This window comes from Chiloscyllium punctatum, chromosome 2 (genome assembly GCF_047496795.1).
Source record: "Chiloscyllium punctatum isolate Juve2018m chromosome 2, sChiPun1.3, whole genome shotgun sequence".
In the NCBI taxonomy this organism is placed as follows: domain Eukaryota; kingdom Metazoa; phylum Chordata; class Chondrichthyes; order Orectolobiformes; family Hemiscylliidae; genus Chiloscyllium; species Chiloscyllium punctatum.
Genome location: NC_092740.1, coordinates 60,640,599 through 60,665,026, shown reverse-complemented (window position 1 = coordinate 60,665,026; position 24,428 = coordinate 60,640,599). Strand labels below are relative to the sequence as shown.

Genomic DNA, 24,428 nt, shown 5'->3' with positions numbered 1-24,428 from the left:
TTTACCTTAAGACCATTTTGAGTTTTACTGGTGGCTTTTAAAATGAATGCAAACGATCTGCAATCCCTTGTGCTAATTACACTAGTATTGAGCAAATTGCATTGAAAAAACAACACAACTGAGTGGAAACACAAAGTCATCATGTTTTTTTTTCTTATAATTTGTTAGCATCAAATTTTAACCATGGGTTCTTCGTTTTAGGTGTTTGATTATGACTTTGCATTACAAGATGACTTCATGGGTTCAGCCTACCTGGATCTGACTAACTTGGAATTAAACAGGTGACAAATTTTAAAAACAATCATCATAATTTTATTTAGTTGTACCCTGTTCATTTATGTAATCAGCACTCTGTATGGAGAAGAAGGTCAAAATGGATTTGTTCATTCATGTAGATCATTTTCTGCTAGGATTAATTCATGTTGGTGTGCCAACTTATTTAAGAGCTTAGATAACATGCAGTCTCTTCTGGAGTATTATATTTTCCTTTGGATATCAGTCAATCTTTCCATCAGAATAATCTCAGAATCATAGAATGGTTACAGCACATAGCATTTTGAACTGCTTTCAAATATCTCAAGAATGTCGAAGGAGCAAATCACCTAGTGCCACTTCCCTGCCTCACCCCGTAATCGAGCACAGTTTCGTCTGTAGATAATGATCCAATTTGCTTTTGAAAGCCATGATTGAATCTACCTCCACCACACTACTCCTGGAGTGGGAACAGGAAAAGTCTGAGGAAATTGAAGCTTCTGATTAGTAATTCTCCCTACATCTAAAACCCTACAAAATAGCTCCTTATCATCAGAGAATTTAGTAACTTTTGCTTCCATTAAGGTAATACTTAATGGAAACAAATGACAATAAAACCCAGTTGAACTCCTATAACTATTAAACTTCCAACATACCACACGCAGCTCGAACTATGCCTCCCCCCACCTCTTATAACCCTCCAACCGCTAAAAACCATTTCCTGACTAGACACCTGACACCAAACTTTTAGCCCCTCCTCACCCCTCCTGTCTGCCAGCTCCTCCATTCTCCTACCACTGACCTGAACACCTGTTGTCACGAATAACTTCCTTCCCCACCAACATGAACCCGTGAAATCCGACACACATTCCCTCACCTTCCATCCCTGACATTATCCTACACCACTGCTATCCAACTGAACAACTCTCACCCACTGCTGGCCTTGATACCAGATGCCTTGGCCATTGCCAGTCCCAACGTCACCTCCACCAGTACTAACCCCATGGTATACTCCAAGCATTTACCTGCCACCCTTCCATCCTTCTTACCTGACACCTTACCTACTTAAGTACACCTCTACTCACTTGGCAACCTGATACCATCTCCACTTGGCACCCTAAGCCCCAGACTTACCTTACCTACCTTAACACAGTAGCTGTCTGGCCATGCCACTGATGCTTAAATCTCAGAACAAGGCAGACTGAATGCTGCTAGAGAGGGAGTGGTTTAACTTCCCCAACTATCTGCACTACCTGAGAACCATGTTCATTTTATGTCTGATCCACATTTATGAAGGAGTAGGATTAGGATTCCTGGCTAGAAACGTGGAGCTCATTGCTAATGGAAAGAAATATGATTGAGTGACAATTCGACTGTGATTACCATCCTTCAGAGTATTCAGGCCAATATATCGAACATTCTTACTACCTATTAGTACCAGATGCAAAAAGTGTGAAAATTAATAATTTTAAAACACTAGGTGTTCTCTGGTATCACTAACAAGGCCATGTTCATTACCCATCCTTAGTTGCTCAATGAAAATGATGGGAGTGGGCTTCCTTCTTTAATTACTGAAGTCTTTATGATGCTGCTGATCTCACAATGGTGTTCATGGAAATCTCACAATGTCCTTAACAATAGAGCAATGACATAGGCCAGGATGTCAGAATGGCATGTTATTTGAAGGGAAACCTGAAGATGATGGTATTCTCACAATATGGTTCCTCTGTCCTACTTAGTGGCTTTTTTCAGCAAAAAGGAGATATGATTTCAATTTATCCTTAGTACATCAGTGAGGTGTACATCATACACACTGCAGCCAGGGGATGCCTTGTAGGTAAGCATGTTTCCGAAAGATTGGCAGGTCATATCAATACTATTTCCCTTCAGCTGTTTGTACCAAACAAGATATGAACATACCAAATTAGTCAGCATTTCTGAAATTTACAATATTGTCCTTGATATTAGATGTGATTCTACGATCCACATTTGCTGGATTACCTGAGTGTGCAAGGAATTATGCTGACACCCAATTTAGTGCTATCGCTTGGGCTCTCAGTGTATTGTACTTACACACTTGAAGCTACATATATGACTATCTGGTTCATAATTTTAAAAAGACTGTTTCTTAACTGTCAATCAACATTAATTAATCAGCATTCTCCATGGCAACAGCTCTGCTAATCAGAGTCCACTAACCAATCTATCAGCATTTCTTCTCATGCAGTAAAATATTGGTTTTGCCCTTGAATTTGTATTTCTTGCAAAATGTCCCAATATGTACAAGTTGAAAAACTTGGATAAAAGGTACTTTTCTCAACATTACTCACATTTTGTATTACCAAATGACCATAGGTATTTCTCCTTAAATTGTGGTGAAACAATATTTGTGCCACTTTAGGAAAATATAAACAGAAGTATACAGAGATGTCAAGAAATCATCAATAACAAGTATTTTTTATTTAAAGTTTAACCAAATACCAATCTTTTTGTAGGATTTTGTGAACTTTGTCTAATCTTCTTAATTACAATGTATCCAACTTCTGTTTTTTCCCAGGCCAACTGATGTCACTTTAAATCTGAAGGACCCAAGCTGTCCTGTTCAAATACTAGGGTACCTGTTGATGACTGTGACATTGGTTTACAGAGAAACTGATCCAAGAGAGACTGTAAGTTTATAATTTTATTCTTCAAAATATGGAAACATTTAACAAATAACATTCTTCCAGTTGAAAAGGTATTAGCCTTTCTGTAAGTTTTCATTAAAATGGAGGGACCCAGTTGTTTAATTACAGCGAAGGAAACTACTGTGGAACATAAGGTGTAAATATCATTGGCTCAATGCATTGGTGTGTAACTGAGTAGGGAGGATAAGGTGAGTAGTTGAGTGATGTAAATGGGTTGAGTGGCAGGGTGGCAGCTGAATAGGATGGCAGATAGAAAAGATAGAGTGGCATTTTGCTGGGTTACAAGGGGGCAGGTGAGTAGGGTGGTATCTACATACAATGGCAGGGCAGGTGAACTGGCTTGGTGGTTTGGGTTAGGAAAGTTTTTCAGTTCCAGATTGTCAGGAGAGTTGGACTCAGAATTGGAGTTGAGTGATCAGGATGAGGGAGTCAGGTGGCTAGGGAATTGGGTGGTGAAGTGGGTGTCAGTATGATAGGTAGTTAGGAGTTCAGTTTGTGGTTATCCTGGAGTTATACTAGGAATTTTATTTCTAGTATTTCTTAGATAACTATCCAGGGAAAAAAATTACAACTGTCTTTGAACTCTAAAGAGTTGGAGAGATTTATGGAGCATCTCAGGGAGCTAGGGACTCACCTGTCAGAAGTTCAAACTTCCTGGATAATTTTCAAAGAGTCAATGCATTGGAGATTCCGTACAGTTCTAACACAAATGCTGGGTTATATTTCCAATAATTCGGACACTGGAAGATTTCTGCTGTTTGCTTCTTCTTACACAAAGGGACATATTTTTAGACAGTGTTTAAGAGTAGACAACTGCATTCTTGAACTCCATAAATACAGAGTGACACCCAAGTCAAATTAATATCAGTATCTAAGCTAGTTATTCAGGTCGTCCTAGCTGAAGATAAATTTCATGTTTGCTATGTTAGTCTTTGTTTTTTGTGAAATTTGCTTTGCTCTGTTGTGTTACTATTTTTAAGACCATTTGAACTGAAGAAAGACTTGGGAAGTGACTGCGCCACAAATTTGTGCAAATTCCATTAAACATATATGAGAACCTTCTGGAGTTCAATTTTTTCAATGGCTATGATCCTAGGGCAATGTGACAACATCTTTACAGGGAAAGATTTTTGAATGTTATTGTGTGAATAGTTATCAAGCTATTTTGTTGTCCATCGTTTAGTTTGTGAAAATAAATGGCATGCAGTAAAGGAATGCATAAGGACAAAGAAAGTCAAATAGAAACGGAATGACTTTTCCCTGGAATAACTTAAACAGATAGCCAAAATCAAGATCCCTTCAGATCTTAATTATCAAAATAGTACATTGTATGTTCACATTAGGTTGAAATTGAAAATTCACAAATAGAATCTGAAATTACAAAATGGTTCTATCATGGGAAAATAGGAACTGGAATAGGCCATTCAGCCTGTCAAACCTACCCTGCTGTCCAATATTATAAGACCATAAGACATAGGAGCAGAAATTAGGCCATTCAGCCAGGAATCTACTCCGCCATTTATTAATGGCTGATAAGTTTCTCAACCCCATTCACCTGCTTTCTTCCCATAACCCTTGATCCCTTTGACGATCAAGAACCTATCTATCTCTATCTTAACTATACTGAATGACCTGGCCTCCACAGCCTTCTGTGGCAATGAATTCCATAGATTCACCACTCTCTGGCTGAAGACATTTCTCCTTATCTCCATTCTAAAAGGTCTTCCCTTTACTCTAAGTCTGTGCCCTCGGGTCCTAGTCTCTCCTACCAATACAAGCATCTTCCAAACATTCACACTGTCCAGGCCATTCAGTGTTCTGGAAGTTTCAATTACATCTCCTCTCATCCTTCTAAACTTCATCGAGTCTCGACCCAGAGTCCTCAAAACGTTCCTCAAGTGTTAAGCTTTTCATTCCTGGGAGCATTCTCGTGAACATCCTCTGAACCCGCTTCGGGCCAGTCCATCCTTCCTGAGCTATGGGGCCCAAAATTGTACACAGTCCTCCAAATGTGGTCTGACTAGAGCATTATAGAGCCTCAGAAATACATCCCTGCTTTTATCTTCAAGTCCTTAAAATAAATGCCAATGTTGCATTTGCCTTCCTAACTACTGACTCAACCTGCAAGTTTACCTTGAGAGAATCCTGGACTAGAACTCCCAAATCACTTTGCACTTCAGACTTTTGAATTTTCTCCCCATTTAGAAAGTAGTCCATGCTTCTATTCTTCTTACCAAAGTACATGACCTCACACTTTCTCATGTCGCACTCCATGTGCCACGAATTTACCCTGTCTCCTAACCTGGCCAAATCATTCTGCAGTCTCTCTGTCTCCTAAATACTGCCTCTCCACCTATCTTTGTATGTCTGCAAATGTAGCCAGAATGCCCGAAGTTCCTTCATCTAGATCTTTAATGCATAAAGTGAAAAGTTGTGGTCGCAACATTGAGCCTTGCGGAACACCAGTCGTCACCGGCTGCCATTCAGAGAAAGGCCCTTTTATCCCCACTCTCTGCTTTCTGCCAGATAATCAATCTTCTATCTATGCTTGCACCTTCCTCTAACTCCATGGACCCTTATCTTACTCAGCAGCATCCTGTGTAGCACCTTGTCAAAGGCCTTCTTGAAGTCGAGGTAGATAACATCCATTTGCTTTCCTTGGTCTAACCTGCTCATTACTTCCTCAAAGAAGTCTAGCAGATTTGTCAGGCGTGACCACCCCTTGTTGAAACCATACCGACTTTGCCCTATTTTACCATACACTTCAAAGTATTCAGAAGTACAACCATGGCTGGGCAAACATTTCAATGCCTTTTACTCACTCCATCCTACAACCATGTAGATTCCTTGTAATTAGAAATCTATCAATCTTTGCCTTAAATATACTGAAAGAATGAGCCTCCACAGCTCTCTTTTGGAGAGAAGTCCAGAGAGTCACTAATTTCTGAGTAAAATAATTTCTTCCCATCTCAGATCTAAGTGGTGCCTGCCTTATTTTTAAATTGTACCCATGGCTTTAGACTCCCCAATCTAGGGAAACATCTTACCTGCATCTAGCCCATCTATACATTCAGGTATTTTGTAGATTTTAATGAGATCACCTCACATTCTTTGAAACTCTGGAGAATGCAGGCCCAGTTTGTCCAATGTTTCTTTATCAGACATTCCTTCCAATCTGGAAACAAGTCTGATGAACCTTTATTGCACTCTCACTAAGGCAGTAATATTTTTTCCTGTGATAAAAAGATCAAGCATACACATAGATGTAGTCTTACCAAGCTCCTAAGCAGCTGAAGGAAAACTTCATTGCTCCTGTACTCAAACTCTGTTGTGCTAAAGGCTAACACTCCATTATGCTTCCTAATAACTTAATGCACCTGCACATTGGCCTTCCGTTAGTTATTGACAAAGATATCCCTTTGTATCTCTACACTTTGCAACCTCTTATCATTTAAGAAATACTCTGCATATCCGTTTTTTTTCCCAAGGTGGATACCCTCACATTGTTCCATATTATATTCCATCGGCTATGTTCTTAACCGTACATGAAGCTTGTCCAAATCCCCATGAAGCCACTTTACATCTTCCGCATAATTCATTCCCACTTAGATTTGCATTAGCTTCAAATCTGAAAATGCTACATTTAGTACCCTTCTACAAATCATTGATATGTATTGGGAACAGCTGGGGCCCAAATCCTTGTCATACTCACAGCCTGTCAATGTGAGATTTATTCCTTCTCTCTGTTAGTCAATAAATGGTCCATGCTAATACATTACTGCCTATCCAATATGCTGTGCGAGACTTCCAACAAAATCTTTCTAAAAGTCTAAGGATGCTGCATCCATTGGCTTTCCTTAATTTACTTTGTTAGAAACGTCTTCAAAAACATCCAACAAGTTTGTCAATATGATTTTAAATAATCCTGAACTTCTTTCATTAGCCACAGTTGACTGACCTTTTTAATTTTTGTACCTTGAAGGAATGTATAGTTGCTGTAAGCCATGGAATAGCTTTTACAGATAATTCATTGCCTATGTATGATCATGTATAGTGTATTTTCCCAATCCAGCTTAACCAATTTGCATCATATGTCTTCATAATTACCCTTATGCAAATTTAGCACCATTACTTCAGAATGAACTACCTCACTTTCAAACATAATGTAAAATTCCATCATATTATTGTCACTCATCCCTAAAGATTCTTTTACAGTAAGATTGTCAATGAATCCTTTTTTATCATACAATACTAAATCTAAAATAGCATGTCCTCTAGTTGACTCCTCAACATGCTGCTCTAGAAAGCACCCCTAGTGTATTCTAGAAACTCATTCTTCACAGCTTTGATGCTCAATTGGTTTGCTCAGTCCATATGTAGATTGAAGTCACCCATGATAACTGTGTTTCCATGTTATATGTTTTCTCATCTCCTGATTTATACCTAGCAAATCTTCCTGCAAGGATATCAGTCCCTGTCCTGTTAATGTGCAATCTATCCAGCTTGTACAGGTTCCATCTACCACAGATCTGGTCCCAATTCCTTAGAAATTTGAAACCATCCCTCCAACACCAGTTCCCCAGCCCATATTCAAATGATCAAGCCTCCTGTTTTTATGCTCACTAGCACATGACACTGGGAAGGAGATTCATCTTCTTGAGATCCTGCTTTTTAATTGCTTCTGACTCCCTTAAATCTGCCTTCAGCAACTCATTTTTCTTCCCACATATGTTGTTGGTACCCACGTGAGACATAACTTATGGCTGATCCCTGTCAACCAGAAGGATATCCTGCAGCTGCTCCATAACATCTTCGACCTTGGCACTAAGGAGGCAGCACACCATCCTCGAGTCACGTTTACTCCCACAAAAAAGGCCTGTCTGATCTCCTGAGTGCAGAATCCCTCATGACTATCATTTTTCCACTCTCCTTTCTCCACCACTGTACAGCTGATTCACCTGTGATGTCTTGAGCTTGGTTCTGGTTGCACACTCCTGAGGAACCTTCTCCAGTTTCCAAAATGGAATACCAATTGGCAAGCACATTAGACTCGGGACTCCTGCACTATCTGCCTGATTTTCTTAGACTATGCATCAGTTACCCATTCTCTCTCTGCGTGCACACTTCTAACCTGCAGTGTGGCCACCTATCTATATGTGCTATACATGTAGTCCTCTATCTTGAAGTTGCACAACAGTGCTCCAGCCACTTCTCAGTTTCCAAAAGTGGGAGCTCAACTTTGTGTAGTCGGTGACATTGCATGCAGATGTGTATATCTGCATGCCTTCTACCTTGCCATCACATAACTCAAAAACTGTTTGTTATCTTTAGAATAAGTATGGACTTATCATGAAAACTTAAACTTGTTCTCAGAAAGCAGAGAGAAGTAAAGACTAGACACTTAAACACATACTAAGTCTCCAGTCTTCACTTTACGTATTGGAAATACTGACCAATTCTAATCACTAATCAGATACTTTCCCTACTTTGTGATGTCACATTGCCATTGGTCTCAGAGCAGGTAAGCTTCATGATCTACACCTTTTTTCTTCTCCTACTCACCTCTCACTGGAGACTCTATTTCTTGCATCATCCTTAATTAAAGCACATCTTTTCCTTTTTACTTGAATTTCCACTTGGAGACAAATTTCCAGTTACTCACTGTCTCAGTCTCACCCTGGCAAAGTTTCTCTCACTCTGGTTCTGCAACTTACTTTTACCATTGTCACATATCTCAGGAAAAGAAAGTATGCTGTTCAGGATGAAAATAAGAATGGTTTTGGAGGGTGGAAATAATAATTTAATGGACATTCACATTCATTCTTAATACTGTAATTTTGTCAATGAGAAGAGCTCTGAAAATGGAATTCTAAAGACAAGAGCATAATAGTTGACCAGAGTATAACAGTTGAAAATATAAACACTGATGAAGGAGAAAAAAAGACAGATCTTGGAGATTTAAAAGCTGCTGAACAATGTCAAACTGGTACAGATTGGTTGAGTAATTGTCCAGAATATTTTCTTATTGGCTTTGGCTGTTCTCATTCATTTCTTTGTCTGTCCTAACATTCTCACGGCTGCAACAGTTGAAAAGAGAGCAAGGTAAAGAGGGGCAGGATGGTGATTGAAGACTAGAAGTACGTGCTTACAATCTTCCGGGAAGCTTAAAATAAATCACTTAGTATTTTCTTGTAAACTAAATGATGACAGAACAATTTGAATGACAGGAGAAACATCAAAAAGAGCAGCAATTCAAAAAAGCCAAATACACAACTCACACTGGCTGTGGAATTGGCCTCTATGGAGAAATAATGACAACTGAAATACTTCAGTCAACTTTAGCTGTAAAGCATGCTTTGACTGACACGCTGCTAGCAAAAGCAAATGGTGCATACTCCAGAAGCAATGGCCCAACTGCTTTGAAGGATGATTGTACACAAACTGTTCATTGATAACGCACGCCTAGTTCAGGCCCTCTCATAGTCACTCCTAACTGAACATGCATTGAGGAGTTTATGATTTACTTTTGCTCATGCAGCCATCATAAAACTGGGCTGCATTCTTGGAGGACCTTTCCAAGGAAGGAAGACCTTGGAGGACTAGTTTTTTGAATCTTCAGAGGAGTCATAGTAGATGCTGACAAGAACATTGGAAAGGTTTTCTGCTCTGCTTGGAGAAAATCTGTTGTAACTAATGAGTCCATAGTTTCAGGCTGTATTGGGTTACAGCATCATATGAAATTGGAACTCAGACAACAACAGGAAAAACACTGGGAAAGGGGGAGAAGACTTTAGGTAGACCACTAACCTAGAGTTGTTACCCTTCAATCACTACATCAGCTCAGGAGCAATTTGTGAGGCACCTGAGTTTCACTAAGGGATGGTCACGGTAGGGTGGTGCCACCTCCTGTCAACTTACAGCTGTATAGCAGGGCTAGGATGGTACTGCCAAGGGCCATTAAGGTTTGTTGTTGCCCTCAAGTGGATCCTTCCAGGCAGAGGTAAATGACATCAACACCATCTCAGGTTACCATCCATCATCGCTTCGGGATGCAGAGGAGAGAATTTCCATTGTTTTTCTCACTGACTGAAGAGAAGCGGGAGGAGAGAGCTATTGAATGTTCCCTACTAGCATTTCCAGTGTGCACATGCTGTGGCTCTGGGGGCTTCAAATGTGAACACGGTGATGTTCCATAATTCTAAGAGTTACCACTACATCAGCATCCTGTTCGTATATCACCATGATTCCAGGATCATCTTGGTCAGTGACTGTTTTCATGGTCACAGTTGTGTCATTTTTCAGCAGTTTCTGCCAGTTTTGCACGAACATGAGAACACAGAGATTGGCTCTGGATCTCAACACATTCTTGCAAATGCATCTGGCTGATGATCACCTCTGCTATCTTACTGCACGAGGATACAGCACATACAATGCAAACAAAGCAGCGACAAGGAACAGGGCGAATGAGAGGACTCCAGGTACTGGAGATCAGAGTCAAGATTAGAGTGGTGCTGGAAAAGCACAGCAGGGTCAGGCAGCAGCAAGGAACATACTGGAGTACAAAATATTTAAGACCATTTGTTCTCTGTTTGGACTCTGAGACTCTGTTTGCCCTAAGATGCCATCCTAGCATTATAGTTTCCCTCTACTTCTCCATTTTTTAATCCATAGCTGTGTCACGACTCATCAGACAGCAATGGCACAGATATATTTTGCAGCAGAGGAATCAGTTGAAGACTTAAATGGGACAGCATATAGGTGGTAATATACTCTGAGGTGCTTCATACCTTCACAGATCTGCCAGATAGCCTTCTGTCACAATCTGGAAAAGATGAATGTGGTCTCAACCTGGCAAAGGAGTTTGTACAAAGTAGAGATCCCATTCTTTTCAGCTTTCTAGGTGCACCCAATGCAATAGTGCAGGAATTTATTCCCCACTAATACCATTTACTAGATCTTTGGAACTCATGTCTGTCTCTAGTGGAAAAGTCTTGTCTTTCCCCAACAAAAGAGTTTGAGTAACTGTATCTTTGAGTATGACTGTAAGTTTATTTGATTCAATTTTAGAAAGAGGCAGTACTTTTCCTTTTGACAAGGTATCATAACTCTTAAGCAGGCACCTTGTTTACTTTCCCCGCACATGTAGCAGTGCTCCCACTTGGTTTCACATCTGTGTCAGAGCTATATCTTGGTTTGTTGTACTTGCAGTCAGGGCTCCTTTCACTTTGTATCCAATCCTGCAGCTTCCAGCAAACTGCACAAAAGTGATCTACTTTGTGACATTCAAGGTTGTGTGATTAGGAGAGTGCCTGGCATCTTTTGAGAAGTTGAAAGCCATTTTGATCAATGAACCAGTTTGACTGCATCAGATTTCACTAAGCCCTTCAAAGTAGCAGTTAGTTCTAATGATCTGGGAGTGGGTGCTGTTTTATAACAAGAAGATGGGTAGGCATGGCGAAGTCAGTAGAATATTTTTACCAATAACGCTAAAATACCACCAAATAAGATATTCAATCGTAGACAAAAAACCTTGGGATTTCAATGGCTCTTAAACATTTTGAAATATACCTGTATATCCATCACAGCAGCAGAGAGACATTAGAATGTGCCAAACATAACCTCCCAGCTGTGGAAAAAATGTTTTAAAAAGCCAGATTATTCCAATGGAGTTTGCTATTATAACCTTAGCACATAAAGATTGTTCACATTGCAGGAAAAGATAATATAAGTGCAGATGCTTTGTTAAGGAGGCAACTTTGTTTGAAGCATTTAAGTACAGTGAAGGTATCAGCGATATTTGCATAGGTTACATGGAACAAGCAAATGAGAATGCATTTGTGAATGTGTCAGAATTTTCTAAAATTTTAATTTGTCCACACATTATAATGAAGTGCACTTAAAAATAGCTTTTCATTTTTTAAAGGGTAGAAGTGTTATGAAGCAACATCATATTAAATATTTCTTGGATGATTTAAGTTTTGAAGGATTATGTACAAATTAATTACTTTTCATTTTGCAGAAATACCTGTCATGATTTCTTTAAAAGACTGTGTTGAAAAGTCACTGTAGACATTGGAATTCTGTCTATCAATCCTTCATAGAATTCATATGACTCATAATAACTGCATGTTTTTCTGCAAACATACTACGGGGTTGCTTGAACAGTATCTGGTGTGGATACTGTTTTGCTTATTTTATTAGGTCTTGAACTGGAGACAAGAAGCCTGCTGGATGGACTGCCCAGCTGACTTCTCCTATTTCTGAAAAGAAGGTGATTTTGTTGAGTTCAGAGTTTAGCCTATTTCTTTGCTTGAAACAGTAATTACAGGAACTTCCAAAATATTTTATCTCCTGAGCAAGATGTGTCTGCCAAGATACCCATTGATAGTTGTGCACAATTGATGACTTGACTGTACATGCCAGAACATCAAATCCACAGACCTTAGAACATTCTACACTTTATTCTTCTGCCAATATGAATTTTCAGAAAGGCTGTCTCTAGAGAAATATATATTTGCATGGCAGTCTCACTATCTAAGGAACAGGCAACTCATGCTGTGCCTCCAGAGATGTGATCATCCACTCAAGACTAGTTAGTTGTAAGTTCATGACAGTGAGGAAGTACTGACATGACCTTTACTTTTTGATAGTCGATAAAGGCTGGACCATAAATCTGCCGTCGTATTTCCCATCTAAGGAGAACCATGTGGAGTTCATCTGTCCCACCCATCCTGGAAAAGGGCTAAACAGGTTGATGATTGATACTTTGGCCGAAGAGACTTTGAGGGAGTTAAGTGGGAGTTAAGAGGAAAATGTTGATGGTGAAATGTTGAAGGTTAAACATTATTGGTTAAACCAGGGCTTCCAGAAGTTTGCTGGGGAGTTTGCAGGACCCCAAGTTGGGTCACAAGCTGGAATTTTGGGGGTTTATAGCTCTGCTGTAACAGACCCCTGCTCTCAAGGTCCTTGTACTTTCTTCTTCCAAGTCTCACTGAGAGTTTGTAACAATTTTCAAATCTTCATATGGGGTTAATCACTAAAAATGGTTCAGTGAAAGACTTAAAGGGATTTTGATAGGATACTATTTTTACTATTTCAAGAGGCAGATATTTGGGCTTAATCATCTCCGTCACTTGAAATCAGAATCCACTTTCTCACCAGGCAGCACTCTCCTGTCATCCATTAGATATGTATGCCTTTATATTAGTCCATACTGTGAATTGTCCTGATGAGTGCAAGATGAAAAGTTTTGATAAATCTGTATCTTCAGCAATACTCAAGTTCTATTAAAACAATTGATAATAAGTAACTTTGCACTAAAGCCTTTGCTGTTGCTCTTGATCTTTAAGTATGACATACATTCTCATGAAAAATTTACATAGAGATAATTCATTGATAGTTCTATCAGAATGCTGCAAGCATTAATAAAATCCTGTGACAAATAAATTATTCACATAAATTGGAAGAAGCAGTGATATAATTTCATACTTATACAATGTACTGAGGGCAAAATTCATATGGCAGTTTTCATACGGTGGTCATTAAAAAGTATATAACTTTTTTGTTGCAATTTCCTTTACCAAATCGAGGCCATTTAGTATAAGAGTCCATGCTGCTGGGGATAGTACACTAGCATGGACAGACAATTGCTGAATTAATCAGAGACAGTGAGCTAGGATAAAGGGCACATTATCTGGATTGTAACCTGTAACTAATACTACAAGGATCAGTGCTGGGGCCAAGATTATTTACAATACGTGTTAATGACTTGGAAGAGGAAAGTGAATGTACTATAGCCACGTTTGCTGATTACACAAGAAGAGGTGGGATTGCAAGGAGTGAGGCTGTTACGGAGTCTACAAAGTGATCTTAGACAAATTAAGTGAGTAGGCAAACTCTTAGCAGGTGAAATACAATATGATGAAGTGTGAGGTTTTGTTCTTTATCAAGAAGAATAGAAAAATGGTACATTATTTCAATGCAAAAAAGTAGCTCAGAGGGATTTGGGAGTCCTCCAGTGTCTGGGTGAAGACATTTCTCCTCACCTCAGTCCTTAATGGCCTACCCAGTATCCTTACAATGTGATCCCTGGTTCTTCACTGTCTGTAGTCATCAAGGACATCCTTCCTCGCATTCACCTTATCTAGTCCTGTTGGAAATTTATATATTTCTATGACAACTCCTCTCATTCTTTTAACACCAGTGAGTACTGTCCTAACCGATAAGTCTCCCTTTGTACATCAGAACTGCCATCCCATGAATGAGTCTGATAAACCTTTTATGCACTCTCTCTATAGCCAGTACATCCTCAGATAAGGAGACCAAAATTGCAAACAGTACTCCAGATGTGGTCTCATCAAGTCCCCATACAATTGCACTAAGACATTTCTACCCCTGTACTTAGATTCTCTCACTCTGGTGGCCAACATTCAAATTATCTTCCTCACCATGGACAGCACCTGCATGATTGCTTACAGTGACTGGTGTGCAAGAACCCTCAGGTCTTGTTGCACTTCTCCCTTTCCAAATCTATTGCGATTCAAGTAATTATCTGCCTTCCTATATTTGTAACCAAAATGGTTAACCTCATATTTTACTCCCATTATATTGCATCTTCCATGCATTTGCCCATTCGCTCCAAATCACACTGAAGCATTTTTTAAATTCACTCAGAGGATGTGGGTGCCACTGGCTAGGCCAGTAGTTATTGCAAATCCATAGTTGCCAAGAGAGAAATTAAGAGTCAATCATATTGCTGTGGGTCATGAGTCACATGTAGGCCAGACTAGGTAAGGACTGCAGTTTCTTTCCTAAAAGGAATTAGTGATCCACATGGATTTTTCTGACAAGCATAACAGTTTTGTGGTCTTAAGCGGACTCGTCATTCAGAATTCATGGCTAGGAACATGGGACTGGGATATCATAGCAATTACAGAAACATGCCTCAGGGATGGGCAGGACTGGCAGCTGAATGTTCCAGGATACAAATGCTACAGGAAGGATAAAAAGGGAGGCAAGAGAGGAGGGGGAGTGGCAGTTTTGATAACGGATAGCATTACAGGAGGATATTCCCGGAAATACATCCAGGGAAGTTATTTGGGTGGAACTGAGAAATAAGAAAGGGATGATAACCTTATTGGGATTGTATTATAGACCCCCCTAATAGTCAGAGGGAAATTGAGAAACAAACTTGTAAGGAGGTCTCAGCTATAATAATAGGGTGGTTATGGGAGGGGATTTTAACTTTCCAAACATAGACTGGGACTGCCATTGTGTTAAGGGTTTAGATGGAGAGGAATTTGTTAAGTGTGTACAAGACAATTTTCTGATTCAGTATGTGGATGTATCTATTAGAGAAGGTGCAAACTTGACTTACTCTTGGGAAATAAGGCAGGGCAGGTGACTGAGGTGTCAGTGGGGAAGCACTTTGGGGGCAGCGACCATAATTCTATTAGCTTTAAAATAATGATGGAACAGGATGGACCAGATCTAAATGTTGAAGTTCTAAATTGGAGAAAGGCCAATTTTGACGGTATTAGGCAAGAACTTTCGAAAGCTGAAGGGGGGCAGATGTTCTCAGGTAAAGGGATGGCTGGAAAATGGGAAGCCTTCAGAAATGAGATAACGAGAATCCAGAGAAAGTATATTCCTATTAGGGTGAAAGGAAAGGCTGATAGTTATAGGGAATGCTGGATGACTAAAGAAATTGAGAGTTTGGTTAAGAAAAAGAAGGAAGCATATGTAAGGTATAGACAGGATAGAATGAGTGAATCCCTGGAAGAGTTTAAAGGAAATAGGAGTATACTTAAGCGGGAAATCAGGAGGACAAAAAGGGGACATGAGATAGCTTTGGGAAGTAGAATTAAGGACAGTCCCAAGAGTTTTTACAAATGCATTAAGGACAAAAGGGTAACGAGGGAGAGAATATGGCCCCTCAAAGATCAGCAAGGCGGCCTTTGTGTGGGGCTGCAGAAATTGGGGGAGATTCTAAATGAGTATTTTGCATCAGTACTTATTGTGGAAAAGGATATGGAAGATATAAACTGTCAGGAAATAGATGGTGACATCTTGCAAAATGTCCATTTTACAGAGGAGCAAGTGCTGGATGCCTTGAAACGGGTAAAGGTGGATAAATCCCCAGGATCTGATCAGGTGTCCCCTAGAACTCTGTGGGAAGCTCGAGAAGTGATTGCTGGACCTCTTGCTGAGATATTTGTATCATCGATAGTCACAGATGAGGTGCTGGAAGACTGAAGGTTGGCAAACATGGTGCCACTGTTTAAGAAGGGTGGTAATGACAAGCCAGGGAACTATAGACCAATGAGTCTGATGTCGGTGGTGGGCAAGTTGTTGGAGGGAATCCTGAGGGACAGGATGTACATGTATTTGGAAAGGCAAGGACTGATTATGGATAGTCAACATGGCTTTGTGCATGGGAAATCATGTCTCACAAACTTGATTGAGTTTTTTGAAGAAGTAACAAAGAGGATTGATTAGGGCAGAGTGGTAGATGTGATCTATATGGACTTCAGTAAGGCGTTCGACAAGGTTCCCCATAGGAGACTTTTAGCAAGGTTAGATCTCACGGAATACAGGGAGAACTAGCCATGTGGATACAGAACTGGCCCAAAGGTAGATGACAGAGAATGGTGGTGGAGGGTTGTTTTTCAGACTGGAGGCCTGTGACCAGTGGAGTGCCACAAGGATCGGTGCTGGGTCCTCTACTTTTTGGAATTAACATACATGATTTGGATGAGAGCATAAGAGGTACAGTGGAGGTGAAGTGGACAACGAAGAGGGTTACCTCAGATTACAACAGGAACTTGACCAAATGGGCCAATGGGCTGGGATGCGGCAGATGGAGTTTAATTCACATAAATGCGAGGTGCTGCATTTTGGGAAAGCAAATCTTCGCAGGACTTATATACTTAATGGTAAGGTCCTGGGGGCTGTTGCTGTATAAAGAGGCCTTGGAGTGCACAGGTTCATAGCTCCTTGAAAATGGAATCGCAGGTAGATAGGATAGTGAAGAAGGCATTTGGTATGCTTTCCTTTATTGGTCAGAGTATTGAGTACAGGAGTTGGGAGGTCATGTTGCAGCTGTACAGGACATTGGTTAGGCCACTGTTGGAATATTGCGTGCAATTCTGGTCTCCTTCCTATCGGAAAGATGTTGTGAAACTTGAAAGTGTTCAGATAAAATTTACAAGGGTGTTGCCAGGGTTGGAGGCCTTGAGCTATAGGGAGAAGCTGAACAGGCTGGGGCTGTTTTCCCTGGAGCATCGGAGGCTGAGGGGTGACCTTATTGGAGGTCTACAAAATTACGAGGGGCATGAATAGGGTAAATAGGCAAAGTCTTTTCCCTGGGGTCGGGGAGTCCAGAACTAGACGGCATAGGTTTAGGATGAGAGGGGAAAGATATAAAAGAGACCTAAGGGGCAATCTTTTTACACAGAGGGTGATACGTGTATGGAATGAGCTGCCAGAGGAAGTGGTGGAGGCTGGTACAATTGCAACATTTAAGAAGCATTTGGATGGGTATATGAATAGGAAGGGTTTGGAGGGATATGGGCCGGGTGCTGGCAGGTGGGACCAGATTGGGTTGGGATAGCTGATTGGCATTGGACTAAAGGGTCTGTTTCCATTCTGTACATCTCTATGACTCTAAATTCAAATTTCACCATCTGTCAAGGTGGAGTTTGAACCCAAGTCCCCAGAACATTAGTTGGGTCTCTGGATTAGTAGTCTTGCAGTAATAGCACTAGTCTGTAGCCTCCCATCTCTACATTTGCCTCACAGTTCACATTCCAAGCCAGCTTTATGTTGTATATAAACTTGGAGATATCACATTTAGTGCCCTCATCTAAATCATTATTATGTATTGTGGAATAGCTAGCAGCCAAGCACTGATCCCTGTGCAACTTCACTGGTTACTGGCTACCACTCAGAAAATGATCCATTTATCTTCTGTTCATTTCCTAACAGCTTGCCAGTTTTCTGTCCATGTCAGTGCACATCTTCCAATCCCATGTCCTTTAATTTTACATGCTAATCTCTTATGTGGGACTTTATCAAGTGCTTTCTGAAACTCCAAGTGAACAGTGACTTGCTCTCCCTATCAACTACCCCTATCCATGAGGAATTAAGTAGGTTTCTTGCGCATTATTTCCCTTTCGTAAATTCAAGATAACTCTATCTAATCCTGTAACTGTTTTCCAAGTGGTTTGCCATTAAATCTTTTAATATAGACTCTAGAGTTCTCCCAATGTCAGGCTCACAGGTCTATCATCACGTTTTCTGTTCACCTGTTCTAGGATCTATATCGAATCTTGAAACATTACCATCAATGCATCCACTATTTCTAGGACCACTTAATTAAGTATTCTGAGATGTAGATTATTAGGTCTTGGAAATCTGTTGCTGTTTAATCTCATCAATTTCCCAACACCATTTTCCTACTATTGCTGAATTTCTTCAGTTCCTCTCCCTCATTAGACCACGTATTCCCCAACATTTTTGGGCCTTTACTTGTGTCCTCTGTTATTAAGACAGACCAAATTATGTATTTAAACTGGTTTGCCCTCTTTTTGCTCCCCATTATCATTTCTCATGTTTCTGATTGTTAGGGACCGACCTTTTTCGTCACTAAACTTTGTTTTTCTTTTCACACAACTACGGAGCTTTTAAAATTAGTTTGTAATGTCCTCGCAAGCTTACTCTCATACTCTCTTTTCCCTTGTTAATCAATTCCTTTGGCACCCTTTGCCAAAATGTAAACTGCTCCCTGTCCTCTGGTCAGCTGCACATTTTAGCAAATGTTTTGCCCCTTGCATCGATCTAATTCTATCTCTAATTTCCCTTGTTGGTCATTTCAGGGTCACCTTTGCCATTCTATTTTATTATTTGTACATATAATTGCAATACCAAAAGAGGAAAATATTGCATGAATGAGTCGCATAATCAAACTCTGTAACATACCAAGATTGTGAATTTTTATCCTTCCCCCATTTCTGCATTCGGGCAGAATGGATCACCCACCTATCATCAATACAGTTAAAGCTCGGTGGCTGCTATAATTGGCAGGGTATCTACTTCACCAAATTACCACGATGTGGTGAACTGAAAATTTATCTTACATTTCCTCGTTTCCAAAGATTCTGTTCAATTGTGAAAAATACATTTATTGTATATCTAAGAATACATTCCTGCATTCTGAAAAATGAGTACTAACAATAATTTGCACATTAGTAGAATACAGTCTCCATTGCTTTATTTGTAAACAAGTCTACCTAACAACATTATTTAACAAGTATTCAAAGAGTATGCAGCAAACTTCCTTTTGGACAAACCAAGCCATCATGTAAGTCCTTTTATATTACAGCATGGAAATATGTAGTGGTCCTGGCGAGATATTACATACTCATAAATTGATTTATTCTGCAGCTTTGTTTTCTTATTAAAGTATGGCATAATGCACAGTCTAATGTAGTAACTTCTATTATTAAATACATATAAAAGTATACAATGAGAATTGGGTATTTAGGTCACAGACTAGAGCCTGCTGTGTGATGGAAGTGGATCACTGCCTGATCCAGGAATGCAACTTTGAGAAAGACGTAGTCCACTAGGGGGTCAATGTCTGACCTTACTGCTGACATCTGCCTACAACTGCAGAAAATCCTTCTGGCCGTTAATTATCAGTAACCAGTCTCACCCCTTAATCTTGGGCCTCTGGTAGATGATATTCAGGCAGCATACGACTTCCTCAGTGGCTGTGCCATTCAAAGGAGTTGGCAGGTTTAGATTGACTGAGAGCTGTCAGTCAGCAGGATAACGACCGAAGCATCCTTGATCCTGTTGCTGCCTGTTATGTGCCTGAGTGATCATTAATAATGGCTGGCAATGCCAGAGGGTCAATATGGTATTTTGCCTGCTCCATGGGCAAGAGATGAGCCTCCAGGTGTGTCTATAAGATCCAATCTGATAAGTTACTGATTCCAGTTGTATATTCAGGTGATGAGGTGAAAGGAAATGCATTCTCATGGGGAAGAGATCTCATTAACTGGTTGACAAATGTTTGGGCTAGACTTAATTCAGCCTGATGTAATGGGAAACACAGTGGGCAGACCCACTTAATTGTGGTCAAGGCATGCTTCAATCTCCCTGTGGCAACAAAACCTCCTTTCATTAAGCCTAAGGTTGGAAGGAGCTAACTCATGATTTCTGTCATTGGAATGACAATGAGAACGATTAATGATCAATATATTCATGCAATTTTTGTGAAACATTTCAATCTATTCTATACTCAATATGCAAAGTACCTCTTTAAAAATTCCATATAATTCAGGACACCATTGAGTTTGAAGTGATGAGTTTTACAACACAGAATGTCTTTCGATGCTTGAGCATTAGTAGGTAATGGTGCACATTAAGCTCCAGCAAAGCACAGCCATATAATATTGCTTAGATCTTACTGCTGAAACCACTCCGTTCAAGAGGGGCTTTTGCATATTCTTGGGCACACGCAGTGTAACGTACTAATGTTTAGGAATTTGAGGTTAAAGAGTTGTGAAAAATCTTGCTTTGTAGATCTCTAAGCAATTTGTTAACCAATTTTGATAGCATTGTAGGACTCGATGACTCTATGACTATGCAACGTTAAACAAATACAATTAGTGAGACTACCAAATGAAGGAGGTGCCACTCAGTTCAACAGTTTCAATCCAGAGTAAATCGTGTGCAGACTTAGGCTTGATGACAAGAGCATCAACACTAAATATGCAACGTAAAGGCATTATTGAACCAAATTCTTTATACATTATTAAATTTTAATTTCCAAGTTTTCTTGCAATTGGACTAGTACTATTTTTCTAAGGTCTTTTAATCATCAGTTCAGTAAGCAATTTTGCCTCTGCAAACTGATTATTAGGAATAGAATGTTAATGTGACAATAATCGAACTTAGAGAAGCATGAAATAAAATATATGCTGTAAATTCCATGAAAAATAAGTATGAATTCAGGTTAGGCCTCTTGCTTAGCCACCATGACCTTCATTCATTTTTACTTGGTTATTAAACATTCCATCTATATAAAGCACAATATGTTATGTTAAATCCCTCACCCTACATTGCCCTAATTTTCTCTATTGGCAGCATTACTTCCCATATCATTAATTATATACAAATAATGATTAACATTGCTCATCAGTGGTATTTAAATATTTTATCCTTTCCACAGAATATGATTTTGAGAAGGAATTGGACACCATCATGCAAGGTAATAGATAGTCTGATAATTGTTTGCTCTTAGCATGGGATGATAGGGAGAAATCATAACTGCCTTTTAACTTGCATCTTTCTGTTTTAAAATTGCGATATATTCACAATGACTATTTTTCCATTCTCACTAAGTGGTCAACCATCATCAAATTGCTTTTATAGAATTTGGATTTTTAGGATATTCTGTACATAAGGAAAGTCTCTGAAATTTATTTTGTCACAGGATAATTATAGTAATCCCTAGATCATGTGGAAACATGATGTAAGTTACTGTCCTCACAAACTAATCTTAGAAAGAAACTAGACAACAGATATTGTTCTGATTGTTAACATCTAATAGTTCTACATTGCCAACAGTGCTTTTTATTGATTCTCCTTCTCCTTTGATGCTGTCTGACCTGCTGCGCTTTTCCAGCAACACATTTTTAAGCTCTGATCTCCAGCATCTGCAGTCCTCACTTTCTCCTCGTCTTTTTTTGATAACAGCTATATAATAATATATATATATAGATTTCAAACTCTAGCCATGGGAATTATTGTTACGGATTTAAGGGAAATATACAAGTCTACTACAATTTAGATGGTGTATGAGACTTAATCTTAAGGTTTATTTATGAGTTCCCAAGGTTACAAATGATTCCAAATGAGCAAGAATTTAACATGCGTAACTAGTATACCAATTGCTTAGCTCCACTATACCCTTAGGCTATCTTTTCAGGTGGGAGGCTGCAGGAAGAGGCTGTTAATGTTCGCATTTAATGTCAGTTTTTGCAAGCCAACTGTGATTTTCCAGTAGGTATCTAGGTTCCGGCAGGTGGCTGGGTTTGGCAGCAGTAAAACAACTGCCAGGAGATGCTTATCCAGTTCCAAAGCTGGGGGCCAGAATTCCAGGTGGGATCTCCCTCTCCCTCTCCATTTATCCTGTGGAGAGGCTCCCACACAACCATCATCACCGCCACCCTTACCCTTGGCTATAAAAGGCTCTTTTAATTTAAAATTTAAATGTTGGAATGAGGGCTCTGCAAAATGGTCCTGTTCTCTCCCTTACTTCCCTGTGATCAGCTTCTGCTTCTTCATTGGTGAAAGGCCTCCAATTAGCCATCTGGATTTGACTGTCTAGATTAGATTAGTTGACCTACAGTATGGAAACAGGCCCCTTGGCCCAACAATTCCACACCAACCCTCCGAAGAGCAACCTACCCAGACCTTTTCCCCTACATTTACCCCTGACTAATGTACCTAACACAATGGGCAATTTAGCACGGTCAATTCACCTAACTTGGCATCTTTGGATTGGGAGGAACCCGGAGCACCTGGGGGAAACCCATGCAGACACGGGGAGAATGTACAAACTCCACACAGACAGACGCCCGAGGTGGGAATTGAACCCTGGCACTGTGAGGCTGCAGTGCTAACCACTGAGCCACCGCGCTGCCCTCCAAAATTGAATTCACATTATCATGGTGGGATTTGAATCCAGGCTCCTAGTACTTTGAATTGGGGGATTGGATCACGAGCCCAGTGACATCACCTTTATACCATCACCTCCTAAACCACCCTCGGACAGCGAGCTCACTCTGCCTTTAATTAGCCATTTGGGGTAAAGTACAGGTCAGTGACTATTTCCCACCTAATCTAACCCTCATTGAAACAGTGTCCTGAAGCCAAGAAAGATGTTCTAGCCTTGGAGAACTGCACTGTTCTTCATTGTATATTGTCAGAATATTCTCTATCTTTAAAAATCTGTTTTATTCTACATAAGTTTGAAAGAGCGGAAGATGCTGGTTAGAATACAGAATGTGCTGTCTTTCACAAACAATTTGTCTTTCTCAGATTAGTTTTTATCCAGCGAGAGTGACCACAGTTATGTATTAAAGTACCTATTCAAATTATTGCTTGAAATCTAAACTGGCCACTTTGTGCCAGTTTTTATCCGTTTGAACTTGGAAATTTACTGGTCCTTTTGCAGTAAGGATATACATATATATATTTACTCCTTGGTCCTGACTGTATGACTGGATTAAAGCAGAATTGTTGAACAAATATTTATAACAAACAAATTTGTATCTAATTCAGCTTTGTAAATTTAGGTTTCTTCAAAAAATGTGCAGTTTATTGTCTCTGGTCACTGTCATTGTCAGCACTCTTCCATCTGTGTAAATTAATGGACATGCAGCAAATCAAATTCATTGGAGATTGGGCAGTTACAATCTGAGAGAGATTTTGTCACAAGAACCACTTACGAAGTAGTTATCAGGTGTCACTGTAAATGGTTATTTTTGATTTTGGTATAGTCACTGATCATGATGGTAAATGCAGACCCAGAGTGGTGTCGGCATTTTCCACTATTGTCAACTCTCCTACCTCCCCATTTAAGTGTAATAATCAATGTTTAGGGCCTTCATAGAAACATAGAAACATAAAAGATAGGTACAGGAGGAGACCATTTGACCCTCAAGCCTGCTCCACCATTCATCACAATCATGGCTGATTGTCCAACTCAATAGCTTAATCCTAATTTCTCCCCATAACCTTTGATCCCATTCACCCCAAGTACTATATCTGGCCGCCCTTGATTACATTCAATGTCACACTTGCAAGCATCCTTGAAACAGAGCTCTATGGTTCTACTGGTCTTTTGACTCTGGTTACCTTACAATAAAGAAAATCTTTGGACATGCAACTATCTTCTGCCCAGCAAACATGCCCAAGTCAGCGAAATTACCTTTGCTTGATGAATGTTAACTTACTTAGGAGATTGTATTCTCAACATTATTCTCAACTGTATTCTCAACATTTTCCTTCTATGAGATGCCCAGAATGCTGTGCAAACAACAAAAGGTGAAAGTTGTTGATCTCCGTTTCTTGATAGCTGTAAATCATCCATTCTTCAAGATGCTCAGAGCACAGTCCTTATAAGCCTATATCCTGACCCTAACAGTCAGCTTGATATTGTTAAAGAGTTCATCAAAGGCTACTTTCCCTAAGAGTGTACTGAGTTCTGTATCAAATAACATATTGATAAATTTGTGAACATACAATAAATGCTGGAACAGCCAAAGTCATTATCACATGAATTAATTATAAAACACATGAACCTAAGGTGGTAGTATTTGCTAATCACTTCCAATGAGGTGTTATTTAAAGTGGTCAGGTTGGAAATTTGACACCTTGTTCAAAGACTATGGTTACCTTGATCAGGGAAGAAAT

General features: G+C 39.7%; 1 protein-coding gene across 5 annotated transcripts in view; it reads left to right on the top strand.

The window, feature by feature from the left end:
- mctp1a (multiple C2 domains, transmembrane 1a) overlaps nt 1–24,428 on the top strand; it is a 631,196-nt gene that overhangs the window by 278,863 nt on the left and 327,905 nt on the right. For 3 of the 5 annotated variants that reach the window (XM_072583115.1, XM_072583100.1, XM_072583131.1), the window contains exons 5-7: nt 202–281; nt 2,810–2,921; nt 21,178–21,216. In XM_072583115.1, the coding sequence (XP_072439216.1) occupies nt 202–281; nt 2,810–2,921; nt 21,178–21,216 (231 nt within the window). The remainder of the gene's footprint in view (nt 1–201; nt 282–2,809; nt 2,922–21,177; nt 21,217–24,428) is intronic. The other 2 variants (XM_072583109.1, XM_072583125.1) reach the window with 1 other exon arrangement.